The sequence below is a fragment of the Habropoda laboriosa genome, unplaced genomic scaffold (genome assembly GCF_001263275.1).
Source record: "Habropoda laboriosa isolate 0110345459 unplaced genomic scaffold, ASM126327v1 scaffold18, whole genome shotgun sequence".
NCBI lineage: Eukaryota > Metazoa > Arthropoda > Insecta > Hymenoptera > Apidae > Habropoda > Habropoda laboriosa.
The window spans coordinates 1,971,292-1,991,275 of NW_017100152.1; the positions used below are offsets into that span (position 1 = coordinate 1,971,292).

At 36.8% G+C, this 19,984-nt stretch overlaps 5 protein-coding genes across 5 annotated transcripts; 2 read left to right on the forward strand and 3 right to left on the reverse strand.

Moving 5' to 3' along the window:
- Positions 1-286: 286 nt before the first annotated feature.
- Positions 287-1,026, reverse strand: LOC108575180. The gene is made up of 4 exons (XM_017937914.1): positions 895-1,026; positions 629-813; positions 421-509; positions 287-330 (listed from the first exon to the last, which is right to left on the reverse strand). The coding sequence occupies exons 1-4, from the start codon at positions 1,024-1,026 to the stop codon at positions 287-289; spliced, it is 450 nt and encodes a 149-aa protein (XP_017793403.1).
- A 3,926-nt stretch (positions 1,027-4,952) lies between these two features.
- Positions 4,953-10,507, forward strand: LOC108575189. Its single transcript, XM_017937927.1, has 16 exons — positions 4,953-5,226; positions 5,417-5,545; positions 5,649-5,808; positions 5,872-6,248; positions 6,328-6,499; positions 6,579-6,769; positions 6,842-6,986; positions 7,049-7,358; positions 7,797-8,136; positions 8,481-8,606; positions 8,677-8,836; positions 8,907-9,295; positions 9,378-9,549; positions 9,629-9,822; positions 9,921-10,065; positions 10,141-10,507. Exons 1-16 carry the CDS (start codon positions 5,032-5,034, stop codon positions 10,458-10,460), a joined length of 3,525 nt encoding a protein of 1,174 aa, XP_017793416.1. The 5' UTR covers positions 4,953-5,031; the 3' UTR covers positions 10,461-10,507.
- Positions 10,508-10,727: 220 nt separating this feature from the next.
- Positions 10,728-13,392, reverse strand: LOC108575611 (retinol dehydrogenase 14). The gene is made up of 5 exons (XM_017938445.1): positions 13,322-13,392; positions 12,144-12,414; positions 11,389-11,628; positions 10,918-11,300; positions 10,728-10,832 (listed from the first exon to the last, which is right to left on the reverse strand). The coding sequence occupies exons 2-5, from the start codon at positions 12,412-12,414 to the stop codon at positions 10,728-10,730; spliced, it is 999 nt and encodes a 332-aa protein (XP_017793934.1). The 5' UTR covers positions 13,322-13,392.
- Positions 13,393-14,305: 913 nt separating this feature from the next.
- LOC108575198 lies at positions 14,306-15,392 on the reverse strand. The gene is made up of 4 exons (XM_017937938.1): positions 15,275-15,392; positions 14,868-15,164; positions 14,570-14,797; positions 14,306-14,490 (listed from the first exon to the last, which is right to left on the reverse strand). Exons 1-4 carry the CDS (start codon positions 15,390-15,392, stop codon positions 14,306-14,308), a joined length of 828 nt encoding a protein of 275 aa, XP_017793427.1.
- Positions 15,393-15,743: 351 nt separating this feature from the next.
- LOC108575654 (proteasome subunit alpha type-2) lies at positions 15,744-16,949 on the forward strand. The gene is made up of 3 exons (XM_017938505.1): positions 15,744-15,807; positions 16,152-16,484; positions 16,561-16,949. The coding sequence occupies exons 1-3, from the start codon at positions 15,767-15,769 to the stop codon at positions 16,889-16,891; spliced, it is 705 nt and encodes a 234-aa protein (XP_017793994.1). The 5' UTR covers positions 15,744-15,766; the 3' UTR covers positions 16,892-16,949.
- Positions 16,950-19,984: the final 3,035 nt, after the last annotated feature.

The window sequence follows — 19,984 nt, forward strand, 5'->3', positions numbered from 1 at the left end:
AATGGATGCGATAAAATAGCGCAAAGTTTTCGATAAGCATTAGGATTGTACTAACATTATAAAGGTATTGTATTGCTGTCTTGCGAGTTTCAGATTTTAGTCTAATCCGTCCACTTTTGTAAATTTTATATAATTATAAAATGAGATTTTAATGCATGTAATAATTTTACGTGTACCTTATGCCGTCCAACAATATTTTTATACATACTAAATAAAATACATTTATATCTTCGTAGTTGTGTCCAATATTTTTCCATTTCATTCATAGCCATGTACCAATTCCATTTCATAGATTTTCGGAATTCGTTAATTTCTTAATCCGCTTTTGTACTGTTATAAACAACCAAACAATTAATCTTAAATCGGGCAAAAAGTAATAAAAATAATAGATAAAGAATTAATAAAAATACGATTAAAGACCTAAAGACATTAACCAGAAACCTATATTCTTGGGTAACACGATTGGAGAAGAATCCTTTAATGTGGGATTTAATGTAAAATTTTTTGGTAACTTGTGTTCTTTTTTCAATTTTTTTATCTTCAATGTTTTACAGGGATAAGTGAAATTTGTTTGATTTGTCGAAACATGCGTTTCTGCAATTTTATATTTTTGCGTAGATCCGATTACCTTAATCTATCACAAATGTTCATTAGTATTATCTGAAGGGTTGTAAAATTATGATATAAAGGAATGGAATTTACATTAGAAGACCGATTTTTAAGTTCTGGTTTATCTTTTACAAATTTCGGCTGCGCTAGAATATCGATTCGCCTCAGCTTTTTCATAATTTTTCGTTTTTTTTTACGAGATTTCTGAAAATGAATATAGTACCTCATAGGTAGTTTATTTTCGGTTATTTCTTATTGTCAAATTAAGAAACTTTTGCATTTTACTTTTTTTGATTTTACATTCTTCATCGGTGAATTGTCGGCATCCTCTGCGGTATGTATGCTTTTTACTTTTCTAGGAGCACACCAGAAAGTTTTTCGTTTATTACGGTGCTTTTTGACAACAGGATTTTGCATCATTTGAATTTTTTACAAAGGAAAACTTGAAATTTTGTTCACGGTTACTGTTTCATGAATTTATCAATGAAAAAGAATTGAAGTTTGCAAAGAATCGAATTTCACGTTCGCTTGATTGTCAAACATCACCATATAACTCTAGGTAAAACCAACAAAACTTTCCGTAACATTTTTACAACTTATATCAATACTTTAACGATCAAACAAACGATATGAACACGGATGTTCTCCAGGACAATGGACCAAGGTATGAAAAACTAGCAAAACCGAAAAAAAGAATCGACAAAACCAGTAATTTCAATGCTTTCAATGTGAGTATCGTGCACATGTAACATATATATGTACGTATGAACAACAAATAATTCTCAAATGCAATTCTTTTGATTCATCTGGATACTGTAGGTAAAACGTGGAGCATTGTCGTATCAAATTACGGATTCTTTAAACAAATTAGCCCAACCAAAATGGAAAACAGGTGCAAACGTGTCTAATGAATCGAATATTAGCGTGAGCAGTTCTCCTGCAAGTACAGGTAGCCTAAACTTGAGGCGATGTATATGTTACCTGGGAATTAATTTTTTATCATGTATGTATATATTATTAGTATTATTTATCATTTTTAGTGAAACGAGGACATAAACTGATAAACAGGAACATGCACTCGAAATACGGTCTAGAAGGAAAGAAAAAGGAATTTTTACTGGACACTTATGCTCATATCACTGCAACCAGGTATAAAGGATGCTCAGAACGGTTGCGTGAACTCGCGAAGCCGAAAAATTACTCTCCGCGCACCGAGAACTACCAGGATTTTGATAATTATTTTCAAACGATCAAAAAGTATAATGGAAAGCATTTGCTTCCAAATAAAAAGATAACGTAACAAACTTTATTATGATCATATGTAATGTTAAATAAAGCATAACATTTTTCGAATATATTTTCTCATTATTTGCTAACCTTTCTTAAACGCGAACATCTGTGTCCGGGAAAACAAACGAAGATGCACCTTCTTTTAAAACCTGGCAAATGTACGTAACACAGAAATAGTTCAACTTAAATAGAAAATGAAATAGTAATGCCGAAGATGGATCATTTAACATCTTATAGAATAAAACGCGATAAGAAATGTTGTCCTTAACATTTTTATCATTCACCACCTTCGTTGATAAATCGAACATACATCTAACCTGTTTAATCAATTAAATTGGTAAGGGAAATACAAAATAAAACCAAAAAAGGAAAGAAATGGCACCTAGAGTTAGAAAAGACGTAAAGCGCACAGCTATGGAAAAAAGTCCACCGACCAAGGAACCGCCTGGGAAAGGAAGATCTAGAACAGCACCCAGTAAAAGGAGAATAAGTAAATTGAAAACTAAAGGAAGGTAAGCGATCCTTATGTTTGCGATTTCAATAATTCGGATGTATTTGAACGCCACTAATTTTTAGAAGGGGTAAAGAAAAATTGAAGCTAAAAGGATGGCTAGCTACACCGGCCGATTGGGCTCGTTTCAATGCCTGGGCAAAAATCAACGCTCAACCAAAGAAATATCTGGAACCCGAGCCTATAGTTAGTAGTACAAATATTCTTACTTGTATGTATGTACAAGCATTATATACTAGATATTTTCAGGATCGACCAGCCAAGCCATTATATGAATTAAAAAGAAGAATGAAGGTTTTGGCCGTACCCCGGTCAGCACCCGATTTAACCGTCAACTGCAGATTAGACCACACTATTTCGAAAACAGCATTGAAAGCTGTGGCTTCTAGGAGAACGTTATTGCTGGCGCTGCCCAATATAAGGCTATTCGATTTTGGAAGGGTTTATTACAAGGTCTCTCCAGCAGCCTTAAAATACGAACCGTCCCACAGGATCATAGCGCTAAGTCAGCCTCGTGTTCATCTTCCCGATGAATGTAAGCCCCCCAGGCTGTCGATGTGTGAAAGACGAGGGCTCGATGAGGAAAGATTGAGAAAATTAGCTTTGGCGAAGAAATTAGTCGATTGCCCGCAGGAATTAACCAAAGAGGAAATAGAGGAACTCTTTACACCTCAAGGTATACGCCGAAGCGCGCTTACCTACGAGGTAAATCCACATTTTTCATCCGTAAATTTTTTTCACGGAAATGGTAAGTGGTAAATAATTTTCTGGTTGTTAGGTTACACCTTGGATTGAATTTTTGTCTCTGCCACCGTACAAGAACTTAAAAGGGAGGAAGGACGAGAACGCTATAATATGGAGGAAACAAATAATAGAGGAAGGAGAGAAAAGAGGGAAAAGTGCTCTAGTTGAATATAGGGAAAAGGAAAAGGAGAGAAGAAAGGCAAAGAAGAGAAAGTGCGAGGAAACGAGAAAAAAGAAAGGTCGTGAGAGCGGTGATAGTGAAAAATTGGCGGAACTGACAGAAGAAGATGCAAAGAAAGCTAAGAAAAGGAAAATCGAGAAACACTCTTGGAGGTTCGCACCGTTCCCGCACAAAGATGATCCTTTTCGAATTAAAGAAGCAGCTTTGAATGCCCAAGGTCTGTTTACAAAACTACAGAAGTGACGTGACGTTGATTCTGATATGGATTTATACGTGTTGTCATTTGTTTCAGAATCTCCACGTACGGCAGAGTTGGCGAAATCACGTGTGCATAAAAGTAAAGCTATCAGAAGTGATGCTTTTACCGTAAAAAAGGCTGCTCTATCTGCTTCACCCTCTGCAAGAGTCGAAGCTTTGGCAAAACCATCGAGAACTCGAAGCCCTGTCGAAAAGAGGCCACCGCGAGAGAAAGATGCGTACGGAAGACCTATATTCGAGATGCCAGTAAGATAATTCGCTTTTCTTTCTTCTTTCTTCTTTTTCACAGCATTAGCAGGAAGTTTATAAAATTACCTTCAATGCAGGTTTATGGAAAAGTGTTACCTAAAATGAAGCCATATAAAATGGGCGAATGTCCGACACAAGAAAAGAAAACGATTGTTAAAAAGCGTCCAATCGATCCAATTGCTTATGAACCTACCATCGATCCCTGTATCCATCCAGACCTAGCAAAGAGACAAAAACTAGAAAGAAAGAGAACCGAGAAGTTATTGGGGAAGAGAAAAGGAAGAGGGAAACGAAGAAAAAAGGAAGAAAAATCGAAGACATCCAAGTCAGATGAAAATGCTGAACAAGAAAAAGACGAAGAAACTGATGTTACAATCGATGAAAATGAGGATGAAAAGGAATAGGAGTTGGAAAAGAAAGCAAGGTTTATCACGACAGAAATGAAACAGTAAATATGTAAAATAAAAAAGGAGAAATAAAATAATACAGCTGAAAACTCAAGAAAAACTGGTTGTTTGTGAGTCAAATGGTTTCACATGTGGTTTCAAGGTGTATTCAATACCAATTCGAGAAATAAAAATTCCTATCAATCGTATCGTCACGTATGGGAGATAAAAGTATAAATTGAAATTATAAATAAAAGTTGTTAGGTAATCGAAATATAGAAGTCACGGTTCTTATGTTTCTCCTTTCTGGTATTTCCTAGAACGTTGCATAATTTTGCGGCTATTCGATATACAATGTTTACGATAAGAAAAAATAGAAGGAAACGAGTTTTAAGTAAACAAGGAAAATACAGTTGTATATACAGATATACACTTGTTAGTAGAGTGTTTGCCAATTGAATAGTATAAATATTTAAATTTCCTATATCTATGAAATTTGTATGAAATGTATCATACTTGCGTTGTAAAACAATCATGTTATATCCACTATAATATGTATTATATGGTTACATTATAATAAGCTGCAACTGTGTTAATGTTTGGTGTTAAGATAACCTGGTCAGGTATCTTTTTTTATGATTCATACATGTTATATTTATATCTTTTTTTTCTTGTTAGCCTTTAGTGCTGTGCAAGCCTTTGATACGTGAGTAACAACTCGGTAAATTAAGAGGCTGACTTTCCTTATTCGGAAAGAACGACGACGCTTGTAAGAAAGGAGTTAACGACTGTCAAATGATAAGATGACGCTATTATGCTTGATCTTTTTTTCTATCATTGGCATCGGTAACGTTTCGTATGGTACTCTGGAACCGGAAGCGATACCACCAATTGGAAGAATCCGCGGTTCTATTTTCCGTTCAAGGCTCGGAAAAAAGATTTATTCCTTCCGTGGAGTGAGGTATGCCGAGCCCCCCACAGGAGAACGTCGTTTTCAGGTAAATCTCTCGTTCTTCCTTCAGCCGTAATTTTATTAATCCTGGAAAGATACCCGCCGTTCGTGGACATTTGTCAAACTTATCGTCAGCCTTCAACTGTGAAAACAAAGGACGCTTCTAGTATTTCCTTTTACGCGAGTATTTATGGGACACCAGTGGGAATAAATTCTGCAATTTTCTCATGATACAGGTTGCCGTTCCAGCAGCAGATTGGAAGCACGTTTTCGACGCTTCCAAAGAAGGTCCAGGATGTCCAAATTTGGACACTAGTCAACCGTCGTCCGAAGACTGTCTGCGTTTAAATGTATACACGAAGAAAGTATGTCCCATCTTTATTGAAAATTTTGTATTACCGTGTCTAAATGTTCGAATTACACGATGAATATCTTTAGAACATAATCCTTTTTTTTTCTATGTTACAGCTACCTTCGTGTCATCAGAATGTGTCAAGGCCAGTATTGGTGTTCTTTCACCCAGGTGGTTTTTACAGTTTCTCTGGTCAAAGCTCGTACTGGGGTCCTCAGTATCTGTTGGACAAAGACGTCGTTTTAGTTACTGTGAATTATCGGCTTGGTTCATTAGGTAATTCACACGAGTAGCCATTAATATTCCGATTCTGTTAATGTTTGCATTCATTTTCTGTAGGTTTCTTAAGCACAGGCGATTCATTGGCTCCAGGAAACTTAGGTTTGAAGGACCAGGTAGTAGCACTTCGATGGGTTCAAAGGAACATCGCTGCTTTCGGTGGAGATCCAAACTGCGTAACCATCAGCGGATGTAGCGTTGGAGGACTCAGCACAATGCTTCACATACTTTCTCCAATGTCCAAAAATCTATTCCATAGAGCGATCGTGATGAGTGGCTCACTTCTAACTGCAGAACCTTATCCAACTCAACAAATCGATCTTGCAAAGAAACAGGCGAGACTTTTAGGTTGCCCTACTGATAGCAGTCAGGCGATATTGAGTTGCCTCAGATCGAAACCCGTCGTGAATTTCACCAACACTTTGTCCAATTTTACGGTTAATTATTACTGTAATTATTATCAAAGAAAATTATACAAATTACCTATTGGTTGTTGAAAGTCTTTTATCGATTTAGGAGTGGAAAGGTGATCCAATTATAATATGGAAACCGGTCGTGGAATCGAAATTCCCAGGCGTAGAACAATTCTTAACAGCGCAACCCGTTGATTTGATCAAACAGGGAAAATTTCAGCAGGTACCAGCAATATTTGGGATAACGAAAGATGAATTTGGTGGAGTAGTTGTCGGTAAATCAGAATAATGATTAATTTGGATGACAATTAGAAACAAAGAACTGCTACTCGTTTCATCCTTATTTTTCTTTAGTGTTTGAGAATGCTACTAGGACAGGAGACAACTATTACCGCAACATGAGCGAGAATTGGTATCACGTTGCACCGATTAGTTTTATTTACGAACGAGACACGTCACGGTCAAAATATATCAGCACGGAATTGCGTCAATTTTATTTTAATGGCCAGGAAATTACTCCGGCTAAAAATGACGGTCTTGCTCATGTATGTGGTTTTGTCAAAGCAGTTTCTCCACAATTTCTCAGATTCACCATTTATCGTGTTAATATTTCACAGATCTATGCAGACAGTGTCATTATATTTCCCATGTATCGTGGAGCTAAGTTGATAGCTGAGAATTCTAGAAATTCGGTGTACTTCTACAAGTTTGCGTATCAAGGGCGTTATAGCTTTACTATGTGGAACAGCACGACACCATACGGTAAATTTACAATATACGATCAATTTGTATCGTCAATATTACTTTTTGTTTAATAATTTTAGGCGTGGTACATCAAGATGATTTGCAATATTTATTCTTCATCGGGTCTCTGTTCCCATATTTTGATAAAAACGCACCTGAAATTCCTATGGTGGAATTATATACATCTATGTGGTCGAACTTCATGCAGACTGGCGAACCTGTTCCTAAGCGTGGACCATACAAACACATAAAATGGGACAGGTTTGTGCCTCAGCAAAATAACTACTTGGACATCACCTTGAACCCAACCATGAAGACTGGTATCTACCCTGATAGAATGCAAGAATGGGAGAAACTCTTCCCTTTGTCCTCTGTATCACAAACTACAAGGAATTAAATAATGAATACAAGCTCTAATTTAATACATTTGTACTATATATGTATACATAAGCGTATTAACATATACATTAAAAATATAAATGTTCTTCTTTGAATTTTCCGTTTACTTTTTCAACTCTAAATTTTAATGATCTTAAAACTTTTCTACATTTTTATATTTTCACGCTGAAAAATAGAAGACAACAAATTGATATAGTATATCAGCCATGATATCATAGGAATTCTGTAAGTATTACTATTATTTATAGGCTTTTCGATATTATTTACTGAAAATTTCTGGACCTTGAACCCTCCAACACGTTTAATTGCTGAAAGAAACTTTGAGCACGTACTTGAATGACAAAATTGGGGATGTTCTTATGTAAGAATTCATAGACGATTATTGTTCCCAGGAAAATAATTGGATTTCCCCACTCGTTTTCCTTGTAGCTCTGATATAAATTCTCTTGCATTGCCCTTGAGTTCTTCAGTGCTCGCATCAGACAGCATTGAAGCGAGCATATTAGCGTTTACTCTCTTTACAAAGAAGACGGTTTTGAGAAGACCAAGATTAAGCTTCGAAATGAAAACATTTCTATTATTCCTTTTTTGTGCCATCGGCATCGTTGCTGCAAATAGTTCCTCCAGTGAGGAAAACGACCAACCACTGGTGGTTGCTCCAATTGGTAAAATTCGTGGTTCGACTTGGTCTTCCAGACTCGGAAAAACAATTTACGGGTTTCGTGGTATAAGATACGGTGAACCACCCACTGGACATCAACGATTTCAGGTGAGGAATTCTTGAATTTTTATGCCGTTGTTCACTTGTGTAAAGTAAAGTAAACGTGGGCAAAAACGGCCAGACAAAGTACTTACATACATGTCGAACAATACGTTAAGGAGGCTTTCCGTTTCAGTAATAAGTAGTATACGTATACACTGACACTCATAAAACTCGTGAATCACAGTTTATAAGCCAACATACAGATAAACTTTTTGACACGTTGCGATATCCAGTTCAGTTATAAATTGCACAGTATTTTTTCCTTTAATAATTAGTATTATTTTTACCTTTTGACATTCTCTTTATTTCATTTCTACGTATAAAAAAAAGTTCATTTCGCATATGCATAGCCTCCAATCCCTGCGAAAGATTGGAAAAATGTTGCCGATGCTTCTGAAGAAGGGCCCAGTTGTCCTTACCCTGAAGGCAAACATATATCGGAAGATTGTCTACGTTTAAACGTATACACTACCAAAGTAAGTATCTAGCAAATACATTTGATAGTTATTCAAATTTTTTAATATAAATTTTCATTTTTATTTCCAGCTGCCTTGCGAACGCGAAAATGTATCGAGACCAGTTATGGTGTTTATACATCCGGGTGGCTTTTACGGCTTTTCAGGGCAGAGCGGAAATTTCGGGCCAGAGTATCTGATGGATCAGGATATCGTTTTGGTTACTATTAACTATCGTATTGGAAGTTTAGGTAAGATTGGACAGATCGAACAAACAATTATGCTGTAAAAAGTTAATCCACGAGTAAAAATGTTGTGCAGGTTTTTTGAATACGGGTGAAAATTTGGCACCAGGAAATATGGGTTTGAAAGATCAGGTGGTAGCCCTTCATTGGGTTCAGAGGAACATCGCTGCTTTTGGTGGCAACCCAAATGCCGTCACTCTGTGCGGCTACAGTGCCGGAAGTTTTAGTATAATGTTGCATATGGTGTCTCCGATGTCCAAAAATTTGTTCCACAGAGCTATCACGATGAGTTCTTCGCCTTTCATTTCAGAAGTTTACAGTGCTGTTTCGCTAGAGGGACAAAAGCAGCTTGCCAAAAAGCAAGCTGAACTATTAGATTGTCCCACTGATACGACTGCTTCTATGATGCTCTGTTTGAGCACGAAACCAGTAGAAAACTTCACAAACACATTGGGCTCCTTATTTGTACGGTTAAAATAGTAATAGTAAGATCTCGTACGGAAAATAATCGTATTTTAGAAATATTAATTTGAATGTTTGATGACAGGACTGGAAAGGAAACCCGATTCTACTTTGGAAACCCACTGTGGAACCGGAAGCTCGCGGTGCCGAGAGATTCTTGAGCGAACATCCCTTCGACTTAATCAGACAAAGGAAGTTTCAGCAAGTTCCTTTAATCCTTGGATGTACTGAAGAAGAATTTGGTGGAGTAGTTTCGTGTAAATATTTCCTTATTAAGGTGTTATCCTTCGTAAATACAACAATTTTATTACTTTACTATTTTACCATGTATCATAGTTTACGAAAAGGATGCAAAACTTGGCAATGATTCCCTATATCGTGAATTAAATGATAATTGGCAAAGACTCGCTCCGATTATATTCATGTACGAGCGTGACACGCCTCGATCGAATTATATTAGCAAAGAATTAAGGCAATTTTATTTCAAGGATCAACCAATTAATTCAGCTACCAGTGAACAGCTTGAAAACGTGCGTAAAAAAATGTTTTTTCTTTTCTTTTCTTTTTTCGTTCTAAACAATTTCTCTTTCGAATGAACGCGTTTAAATAATTGTTAAACATTTTTCAGATATACGCTGATGCTATAATCATCTTTCCCATGTACCGAGCAGCCAAATTATTCGCCACATATTCTAAACAACCGGTGTACTTTTATAAATTTACGTATTCAGGGCGTTACAGCTTTTATACGTTCAACGACACTACAACATACGGTAAAATTACTTATTATTTATTTATTTAATAGTTTATAAGTTACATTTACCTTGAATTTTTATTAAATGCTTCAGGCGCGGCGCATCACGACGATTTGCAGTACCTTTTCTACATGAAGAATTTCTTCCCGTATTTCGAGAGTGACGCACCTGAAATCCCTATGGTAGAAATCTACACATCCATGTGGTCAAATTTCGTGGAAACTGGCGAACCGATACCTAGGAACAACAACATGTTGAGAAATGTAAGATGGAGCAAATACGTTCCATCTCAAACCAATTTCTTGGAAATTAATGTTCATCCCGTTATGAAATCTGATTTCTTCCCTGAAAGAATGAGAATATGGGAAAGACTGTTCCCCCTCACCGGTGCTTCAAACTCAGTAAAGCATTGAACTTACGTATATTTTCGACGAAGTATTATCAAGCGAATGTAATAGAAACGAGTAGAAAATTGTATCATTTCTTCTCCAAGTAGAACATATTGGTGTAATAAAATCTAAGAAAAATGTTTATCATTGTTTTTATTAATATCGTACCATATAATTTAAATATAACACATTCGTGCAAAAAATCAAAAGAAAGTTGAAAGTTTTATCAATGCGACACGAAAGGTTCGCGATTTTTAAGTACACGTTAAAAAGGATTTATCTAAATCTTCTTTAAATCTTTGGATCCGACGACTGGAGCTTCACCATGGATTCGCTAAGTTCCCAAAACTTCTTACCCTTTGACGGATCCTTTATTCCACGAGAAAGTACCTGTTCCTAGATTTAAACGATTTCGTTTTGGTTTAAAAGATTGGACACTTGCTGTTCTCAGCAAAACTTTTACCCAAGAAATACTGCTTACGTGACAGTCCATGAAGTATTTGCCGGAAAATCCATTGACATCGTCTGAAACAGCGAGGTGTATGGTTGTTTGCGCGCCTTGTTCAGGCGTTTTGCAGAAGGTGTTTAGCGCAAAATTTAACACCCAGGAGAATGGGGGCGGAACGTTCTTCCAAATTCCAGTACTCATTAGTCCAGGATGAAGGCAATTGGCAGTTACACCAGAACCTTCGAGGCGTCGTGCTAATTCTAACGTGAAAACTATATTTGCGTATTTGGATACATAGTACAAATATCCAGGCAATGTGGTCGTAGGATTAACGTTGTTCAGATTTAACCTGGCTAAAACGTACAGCCCTGATGCGACGACGATTATTCGACTTGGTTTCGATTGTTTTAGCAAATCTGTAAAATTGTGATTCTTCAACTCGCTGACACTTTGAAATGACAGCATAACAAAAACTATGAAATGAAAGGAAAATGATTCTCGCACCGATCAACAGATGCGTCAGTAAAAATGGACCATAATGATTCGTTGCCATTGTCATTTCTAGGCCATCATCGGTGACCTTCTTCCTGAAAACCTCTGCAGTTCCTGCGTTGTGAATTAACACGTCCAGCCTGTTCTCTTCACGATTTATTTGCTGCGCAAATTTCCTCACCGAGGAAAGCGAAGATAAGTCGAGTTTTCGAGTAACGATATTATTATTTCCAGATTCCTTTATTAGTTCCTCTACGAAAACAAGTTTTTTGTTTACATAATAAGCCTCAGGTAGCTCGGTTTTTGCGAAAATAATGATGCGCTTGAGATGGAAGTATAAAGAAGAAGAAAAGAAGAAGAAGATTACTTTTTTAGATCATGCGATAGCTCATTTCTCAGAAATTTACATTTAATAACAGAATGACGTATCAAACGGAAGGTATTGCAATTATCAATGGAAGTGACCTGGGAATATTTAATGATGTCTATAATGCAAACGCAAACACCTTGCTTGCTTAACTACGGCATACATTTGCAAAGGTTATTATAACTTTGTCTGTAATTAACCGTATTTATATTCAGTCGGTAATGGATCGTTAAAATTTCCTCTTGTACAAGGCGACTGAACCGTAATGATATTTACAATTTAATTAAATTTTCGCTATTCGATAATTGCAAATAAGTCAGTTAATTACAGCCAGTGTTTAATTCTCCCGAATTTTGAATGCAGGATATTTATTAGAAATAGTAGAATTATTGAGATGAACCTTTTAATTTGTTCGCAGTCTCCATATTTCGACAGGCCATGATCACTCTTGCGCCTCTTTTTGCGATGTCCCTCGCGGTCTCCTTCCCAATACCGGAAGTGCATCCAGTTATTATCACAGTTTTCCCATCCATTCTGTTCTTGCTCTTGCAAATTCCCAAGGTGTATTGAGCGTAAAAGTAGACCGCTAACAGGAACAGAAGCACGACGAGTAACGCGGCTGCAGCCAAGTAACACAGCGTCGTGCAAGGCACGATCTTCAGTAACATCATCTAAACGGATGGTAGGTGTATATGGTACATGACACATTGTGCATTTATTTTATTACAGTGAAAATTTCTTAACAAAATGACATAAAATATAGCATGCAGATTTACTAATTTCAAGGTAATTAATAATTGCATAAAAGTTAGCTTCGGATCTTGAAAGTATGTATACATGTTTCGTTAAAAGTGGTTAATTTCAAAAATCCTTTCGAGGATTTCGTATATAAGTACCTAACTGTTTTTTTTTTAAACCAGCTGGCATTGAAGTCTCTCGTATATACGAAGGAACGCTAGTATTGTAGAAGGTCGATGACCGTGAACATGAGTCGTTAGAGATATCGGACACCGACGTTCTACCTGACCGAATAACTCATCAAATGAAACGGACACAACGCATTCTTAACCACAATATTCAGAATAAATGATTATAAAATATAAATTATATGTATGCATCCTGAAAATAATTTGATCATGGATACCAGAATAAAATGTAAGGTAACCTGGTTGTTTTGTAGGTTAATTGCACACACCTGATGTCATGATGACCTTATTATGAGGGTAAATATTAGTAATCATTATGGTAAATAGCGTGAAGAGTGCAATTTAATTTAAGTATCATAAATTTCACTTAGAGTGCTATAAAGTTTCACAATATTTTGTTAATTTACATTCCCAGCAAACAGTTTCGCGGAACATGTTACATATTTATGTTAAAACAATGAATAATTGTATTTATTAGCAGATGGAAAAAGCCTTTGCACAATTTTGTTCGCGGTAATACAAAGAATATTAATGTCATTGTAGTCCAATGAGAACGACAGGTAGTTGAATTTCAAAAGAGCAGCGTAAAAAGTGTCAAGCGGTGAGAAGTCGGCAGAAAAATTCTGTTAATTTAACGTTGAATTATACTCACACCAGTTGCTACTAAATTTTTATTCAAATTGGTTCGAGGGTCCAGGCACTAGCACGCCTTTTCTGCCGGAGTGTTGCTTCTATACTACATTGCAATACGTGACCCTGCACCAAGTATCTCCCCACTCTCTCCTCGTAGAGAACGGTGACGAGAGATAGAGAGAGAGTGGCTTTTACAAACCTTAATGTCAAGTTTCCCGTAGTCTCGTCCTGAAAAAGAACTTGTTATATTTTTCAATTCTGTGTATTTTACATACGAGTGCACGCGTTCACATAGCTAGTCCATGTCAAGTGTTTCTTTTTTGCTTATGATGTCGAGTGCAGTCAAACAGTATACGTTTTCGTTTCGTTGTCTTTTCAGATTAATAAGATAATTTTGGAAAGAAATTTTCGGATTGAATCGCTTACTGTTTTCTAGTCTCTATCTTTAAATACTAGTTACATTATGGCACAGTGTATAGGTTCCTCAATTACTAAACGTTGCATATCGATGATTATGAAAATGCCTCATTATTTCCTCCATTTATTTTTTTTCGCGGGTATCCTTATGGGAGATTTAGACTCGTAACCACGAGATAATGAATTCTAATCAACACGATAATATTTATCAGGCTTAATTAAAGTTACGATAAACTAACTGTGAGCTTAATATCCTATTCGGTGGTTAAATTTACATATTTTCGGTGAAAGTTTTCCTGCTTCGCTAGCACTATTCGTTTCAAGACAATTAAATGTGAACAATTTACAAGTAACAGAAAACTGTTTTCTTCACTTAAATTTTTTATCTTTAGGCGATTAGTAATTAAAACGACAAATGTTCTGTTTATCGTTCTATGGTAACGATATTTATTTAATATCGTGGATATTATTATTCCGTTTTTATATTTTCTCGAACATTTTTAATTTGAGTATTGTTCGTTTAGTTTTTCACAAGTTGCTAGGATTCCGCAGCGTTCTGCAAGATCTGCGACGTTAGGTTGGATATTCACAGGTCTTTCAGCTTCATCACGCTCTTAAGGTACGTAATCTTGTGAGTTAAAGAGCAGATAATATCCTCCATCTCACGGATTTCTTGAATCCATTTCATGTAAACAGGATCGAGAACGGCATCTTCCACATTGATATTCTCCGATGTTCCTTGCGCTCTAGTCGCCTGGGTATTTTCCTGCACTTTAACAGACAGGTCGGGAACTTTTCTTTCGAACAAATTCATTATGTACGTATGTATACACACGTAATAACAACTTACACAAATTTCTAAAAGGATTTTTTAATCGAAGGTTTGGCAATATGCTTGGAAAATAGTTCCAGATGCATAGCCAATTTATTAGCCACTTCAAGACAAGGTAAAATCTCTCTTTGGCGAGTACAAATATTGATCTCTGATAATTAAGGGACTTGAGAGTCGATCGGTTAACAGGAGGTGGCATTAAACTTTTTGACAATGTATTATTCATACTGTGCTCGTCTATTTTTCCTAAACAAAATATTATACAATTTAGAGATGATTGATTTATGATTGATTTATTATCCTATTCATTTATTACCCTCTTCTATAGAATCATTTTCTTTGTCATTGTATGTCAGATCTTGAGATTTCTGATGCTCAGAATCTTTTGAAATTTTCTTTTTTAATTCTAACAACACGTGTTCAGCAGTTCCAGGTTGACAGTTTGCTAACTGATGGATCACATCTTTAGTCAATTTCATATTAATTTTACTCAGTACTTTTCGATTCAATATGTTCCAATTTTCTTTTTTTGCAGTTAAACTATTAACTGGCACGTAATTATGAAGATCGACGTAACGGGGACAATATAATTTAAGAATTTCCGCCATTATTACTAAGGAACATATCAATTACTTATGCATATACTTTATGTAAAGCTGAGAAAATGTTTGTGAGTAAAAGGAATTCATAATAAAGAAGAACTGTTTCGTAAGGCAACTCTACCGGCATCTGAAAAGTCTCTAGTTAAATTCTTTGTTGGTTTTGAAAGTGGAATCCCCGAGATCCATGTATATAATTCTTCTAATTGATTTTCTGAATTTTCCACATTTTTATCAGCCATTTCTGTTCGTTCGAAGAATTTATTAGTACAATCGTAAAAATTGTCATGAAATTGACGTTTCCTTTACTTGAAGTTGGACATTATATTTTTCCAGCGATATGGAATAAATTTTTTATTTTGTTTATTTAATAACATTAATTAAATAGATGGAAATACAACATTGATAAAATTTTATGCGTTACGATGTAATTTTAACAAATTTCTCTGCATTCATAGTGTACATACGTACAGTAAAATTAATTTAAAATCTGTAACTATAACTCTGTGGTTGTAAAAATGTTCCTAGTGTCGTTCTTTTGTTCCGGCAAGTTGTCAAACCTTTCACTGAAAAGTTCGTAGTATTTAGTAACCTGTATTGTTGCAAAGTAATTGTCATGGCTTCGGAACGGTATAGTTTTTCGTTAACAACTTTCAGGTAAATGTGTTGTTTATTCCTTATTAGAATTTTCACAGTTTTAAACTTAATGTTAATATTACGTCGTTCATTCCATACAATTGAATAAATTATTAGAAGTTCTCTAACATGATCTGGCAGTAAATTACTTGTATCAGTATACACAATGTATCATTGAATATACATTAAAAAAAGACTGAATTTCTTATACAATACGTTTTTTATTTGAAACCAACTGTAAGGACTAATAATTATATAATTTTGTATTGAGAATGAATTGATTTCATTGGAGCATACAATGACTCGTCAGTTACTTCTATGAGTAATTATCTAAGTGCAACAAACAATTTACTTTATTTACACAGCCCATCTGGAAAGCTAGTCCAGATCGAGTATGCTTTAGCAGCTGTGGCTGCTGGAGCATCTAGCGTTGGCATCAAAGCATCAAATGGAGTTGTTCTTGCTACGGAGAATAAACACAAATCTATTTTGTACGATGAACATAGTGTGAAGAAAGTAGAAATGATTACAAAACATATTGGGATGATATATAGTGGAATGGGTCCAGATTATAGGTTATTAGTAAAACAAGCACGTAAAATGGCACAACTATATCAGCTTGTTTACCAGGAACCAATACCTACTGCACAGCTGGTACAAAGAGTTGCCATGCTTATGCAAGAATACACGCAATCTGGGTACATGTCTTTTAAATTACTGTTCAATTCACTCTTTATTTATTGTAATTAATCTATTGCAAAACTACAATCGTAGAGGAGTCCGACCTTTTGGAGTATCTTTGCTAATTTGTGGCTGGGATAACGGCAAACCATATCTATATCAATGTGATCCTTCTGGTGCATACTTTGCGTGGAAGGCCACTGCAATGGGTAAAAACTTTGTAAATGGAAAAGTGTTTCTGGAGAAAAGATACAGCGAGGATTTGGAATTGGACGATGCTGTTCACACTGCCATTTTAACGTTAAAGGAAGGATTTGAGGGTCAAATGACAGCTGATAATATAGAAGTTGGTATTTGTGATGCGAACGGCTTTAGAAGATTGGATCCTTCCAATATTAAGGATTACCTTGCTAATATCCCTTAATTTTAAGCTATTTTTATGTCACACTGTTACAGTGATTTTCACATGGTTTAAGAGACAAACACACTAGATGCTTATAATAAAATTTTTCGTCGAAAATAAAATTGCTACTTCTTTATTTATATAACATTTATCGAAAAGACTTTTCTTTACCTTTAAAGTATCTTTATTTATCCTCGTTTAAGAAAATTTTAAGTATAAATTGTAAGAGATAACCTTAACACGTTTATTAGGTTGGTTTTTTGAATGTATGCGCGGTTAATATATTTTCAGTCGGTAGAGCGCGCCACAGACGTTCATGTCGGTTGGGCGCGATCGTGCGCGAATGCGAACGAATTTTCGTAGTTGGTGCGCGGCCGGCCGGCTGGTTTGTTTCGCGTGTTGCTTTGTGCTGTCAGTTTTTGGTGATTGTTAGTGTTAATAAAAATCGACCAGAACACGTGTCGGCCTCGTTAGGCTGTCTGTCAACGGATGTGCGAAGGTAAGTTCACAGTTGACAGATGTTGAAGTGTGTTTGATTTCACGATGCTCACGTTGGCACGCACAGCAAACTGTAGCTCATCGCGATATCGATGTGTCCTGTATTCTTATTTTCAATGTTGCACGTATCATTATCGAACTCTTATTTTTGCACGCGTTAATTTATGCATAATTGTAATTTCAATACATAACGCGTTGTAATTTTGGTAACTATAGCATGTTGAGACGCGTGTTCGTCGCGTTGCCGATTGTTTATGTCGGCCATTAGTCGCGATCGGACGCGGAAGTATTTATTTACCATGTATGCTGATTCGTTCGCCAAGGACGCTTCCCTTTACAAACATTCCTCGCGAAACGTTTTTCATCCTACAGATAAAATCTGACGATATCAGAAGTTTCCCAAAGTCAAATAATACATACACATACATATGCATACGTATATCGAAAGATCGTTACAGATTTGCTGAGCCGCTTGAATAACGAATCACGCGTTTTGAAAAGCGTAGATGTCGCTAGAATTATTATATCAATGGTTGTGCTGTTTTCTATCGACATTCAATTTGATCTGAATTGGTATGTGAAGAGAAAAGAAATAGAGAGTATACGAATGGTTCTTAGATTAGTTTTATAAGTACACATAAACTAAGGCACGGTATATTTTCAATTTTTAAGCGCGTTTGTTTTCATCCTTATTTCAAGCGTAACATTTCATCGGTTTATGAGGTAAAAATTCGCGTTTTCAGAGGCAATTCGTGTGACTATAATAATTCGAAATCGCTAATCCCCCCCGATCTTCCCTCTGCCTATACCTATCTCTCTGTCTCTCTGTTACCGAGCTTCGCTCCTCTTTTTCCTTCTAACACGCTTTCCCGACGTCATCTGCATTGGAGACGAACAATACCAGACTTTAATACGACGCATCCGCAGACGCGTTTCCACGACTAACTGTGGCATTCATTTACTGCTGCTCGAACACTATTTCCACGTTGGTACTTGAAGATCTTCGCGGACAATCATAGTCATCCACGTAGAGAGGGATGGAAAGAAAGAGAGAGAGTGAGGATCGCGAAGACGATGGCTTCGCTGTGCTGGTTGCACAGTTTGCAATTTTAATGTCGGCATTACAAGAGGCCAGTCAGCCCTCCCCTTCCGGGCCGGCGAAAGCGCTGAATTTACATTTCCGCTTTTGCGGGAAATCGCGAGCGTGCCGATGTCGCTTATTAAAAATCCTAAAAAGCCATCGAGGATCCCCTCGTGTATTTCTCAGCTTTGTCTCGGTCTATCGGACACTTGCTCTCCTCCTCTTCTTCGCCCTAGTGTCTTCGAGATGCTGCACCTCCAGTTCAAGTCGCGAATGTTCTCTTAATTGTTTTGATTTCTACAGAAATTACACTTCCTTTCCATGTGGACGTAAACGAGTCGCATGGTCCCCCGAATTCTCGCATCTGTCGCGCCGTGAGACGCAATTAGTTGCGGACGTCTTTTCGCCCTTTTGCACCCTTTTCTTTATGCAGAGCCACCGGCTGAACTCTGCACGCGGAACGACGCGATCTGGGAGTGAAATTACACGCAGGCTAATTGCGACTTTGGTATGCGCGACGCGATCCCCTTAGACAAAAGACGCGGGCGACGTTTGTTAACACATTTGCGATCGTATCTGTGCTTCTTAGTTTCTGAAATACTCTGAATAATCGGTATTGCGATCAACATAGTAGCAGAACGACCATTATCCCCTTACCTATAACGGCGACTGTTGTAAATCGCTGTACTAACGGTGCCTATAGTCGTTCTATAATCTGATAGCAGTACCTGCTAACTTTTAGTAGGTAGTATGTATTACGAGGAAAGTGAGATATTATTTGAAATGAAACAATGCAAACGATTCGCAGTAAGCATATCGTGTACGATTTGCGAGTCGATAGAACGAAAGGAGCTTCCCAAGTAGGAAGCAGAGCTTCGATCGTTCCGCTTTTTTCCTTCGATGTTAGTATTCAAAGGTATATACGTATAAGGCTGCGTATATACTTATCGCGGTGTATCTACCTAGCGAAGCAAGTTCTTCAACTATGCCAGCGTAGTTGGTATCCGAGGAGCTCCGGCTTAAATAATCGTGCGGTTAGTTCGATAACGATCATTCGAACTCCTCTCGTTACGGTTATAGCTCGCGATATCAGGTATTCGCTGTTTATTTGACACGCGGCCTGCATTGTACCGACTGCCAATATCGAATAAACGTACAAATGGGAGGCTGTTACCCAGACGTGTCCGACACTCGGACTCTCGTAACGCAAAGTGGAATATTTAGGCCACGCCAGCCGAGGATTCGTCATCGATATTTGCCTAAGTGGGCTGTTGAACATCGAGAACCGTTCGCTAATTGAGTAATTAGGCGATCTTCGCACCTTTTGCCATTTAGAATAATCGAAATAAAAACTTCCAAACATTTTTCAATGTTTGTAAAATTAGCTACTTTCATGTCTTTTTTGGAAATTATCCACGGAATTCACTATTAAACCTTCGTTCACCCTCTAGAGTTCGATTCGTAGAGTCAATCTCAGGTCGCCTCCTATCTTCGGTCTCTTAATCGTTCGTCTGCGCAAAAAAGTCGCAAAGTCA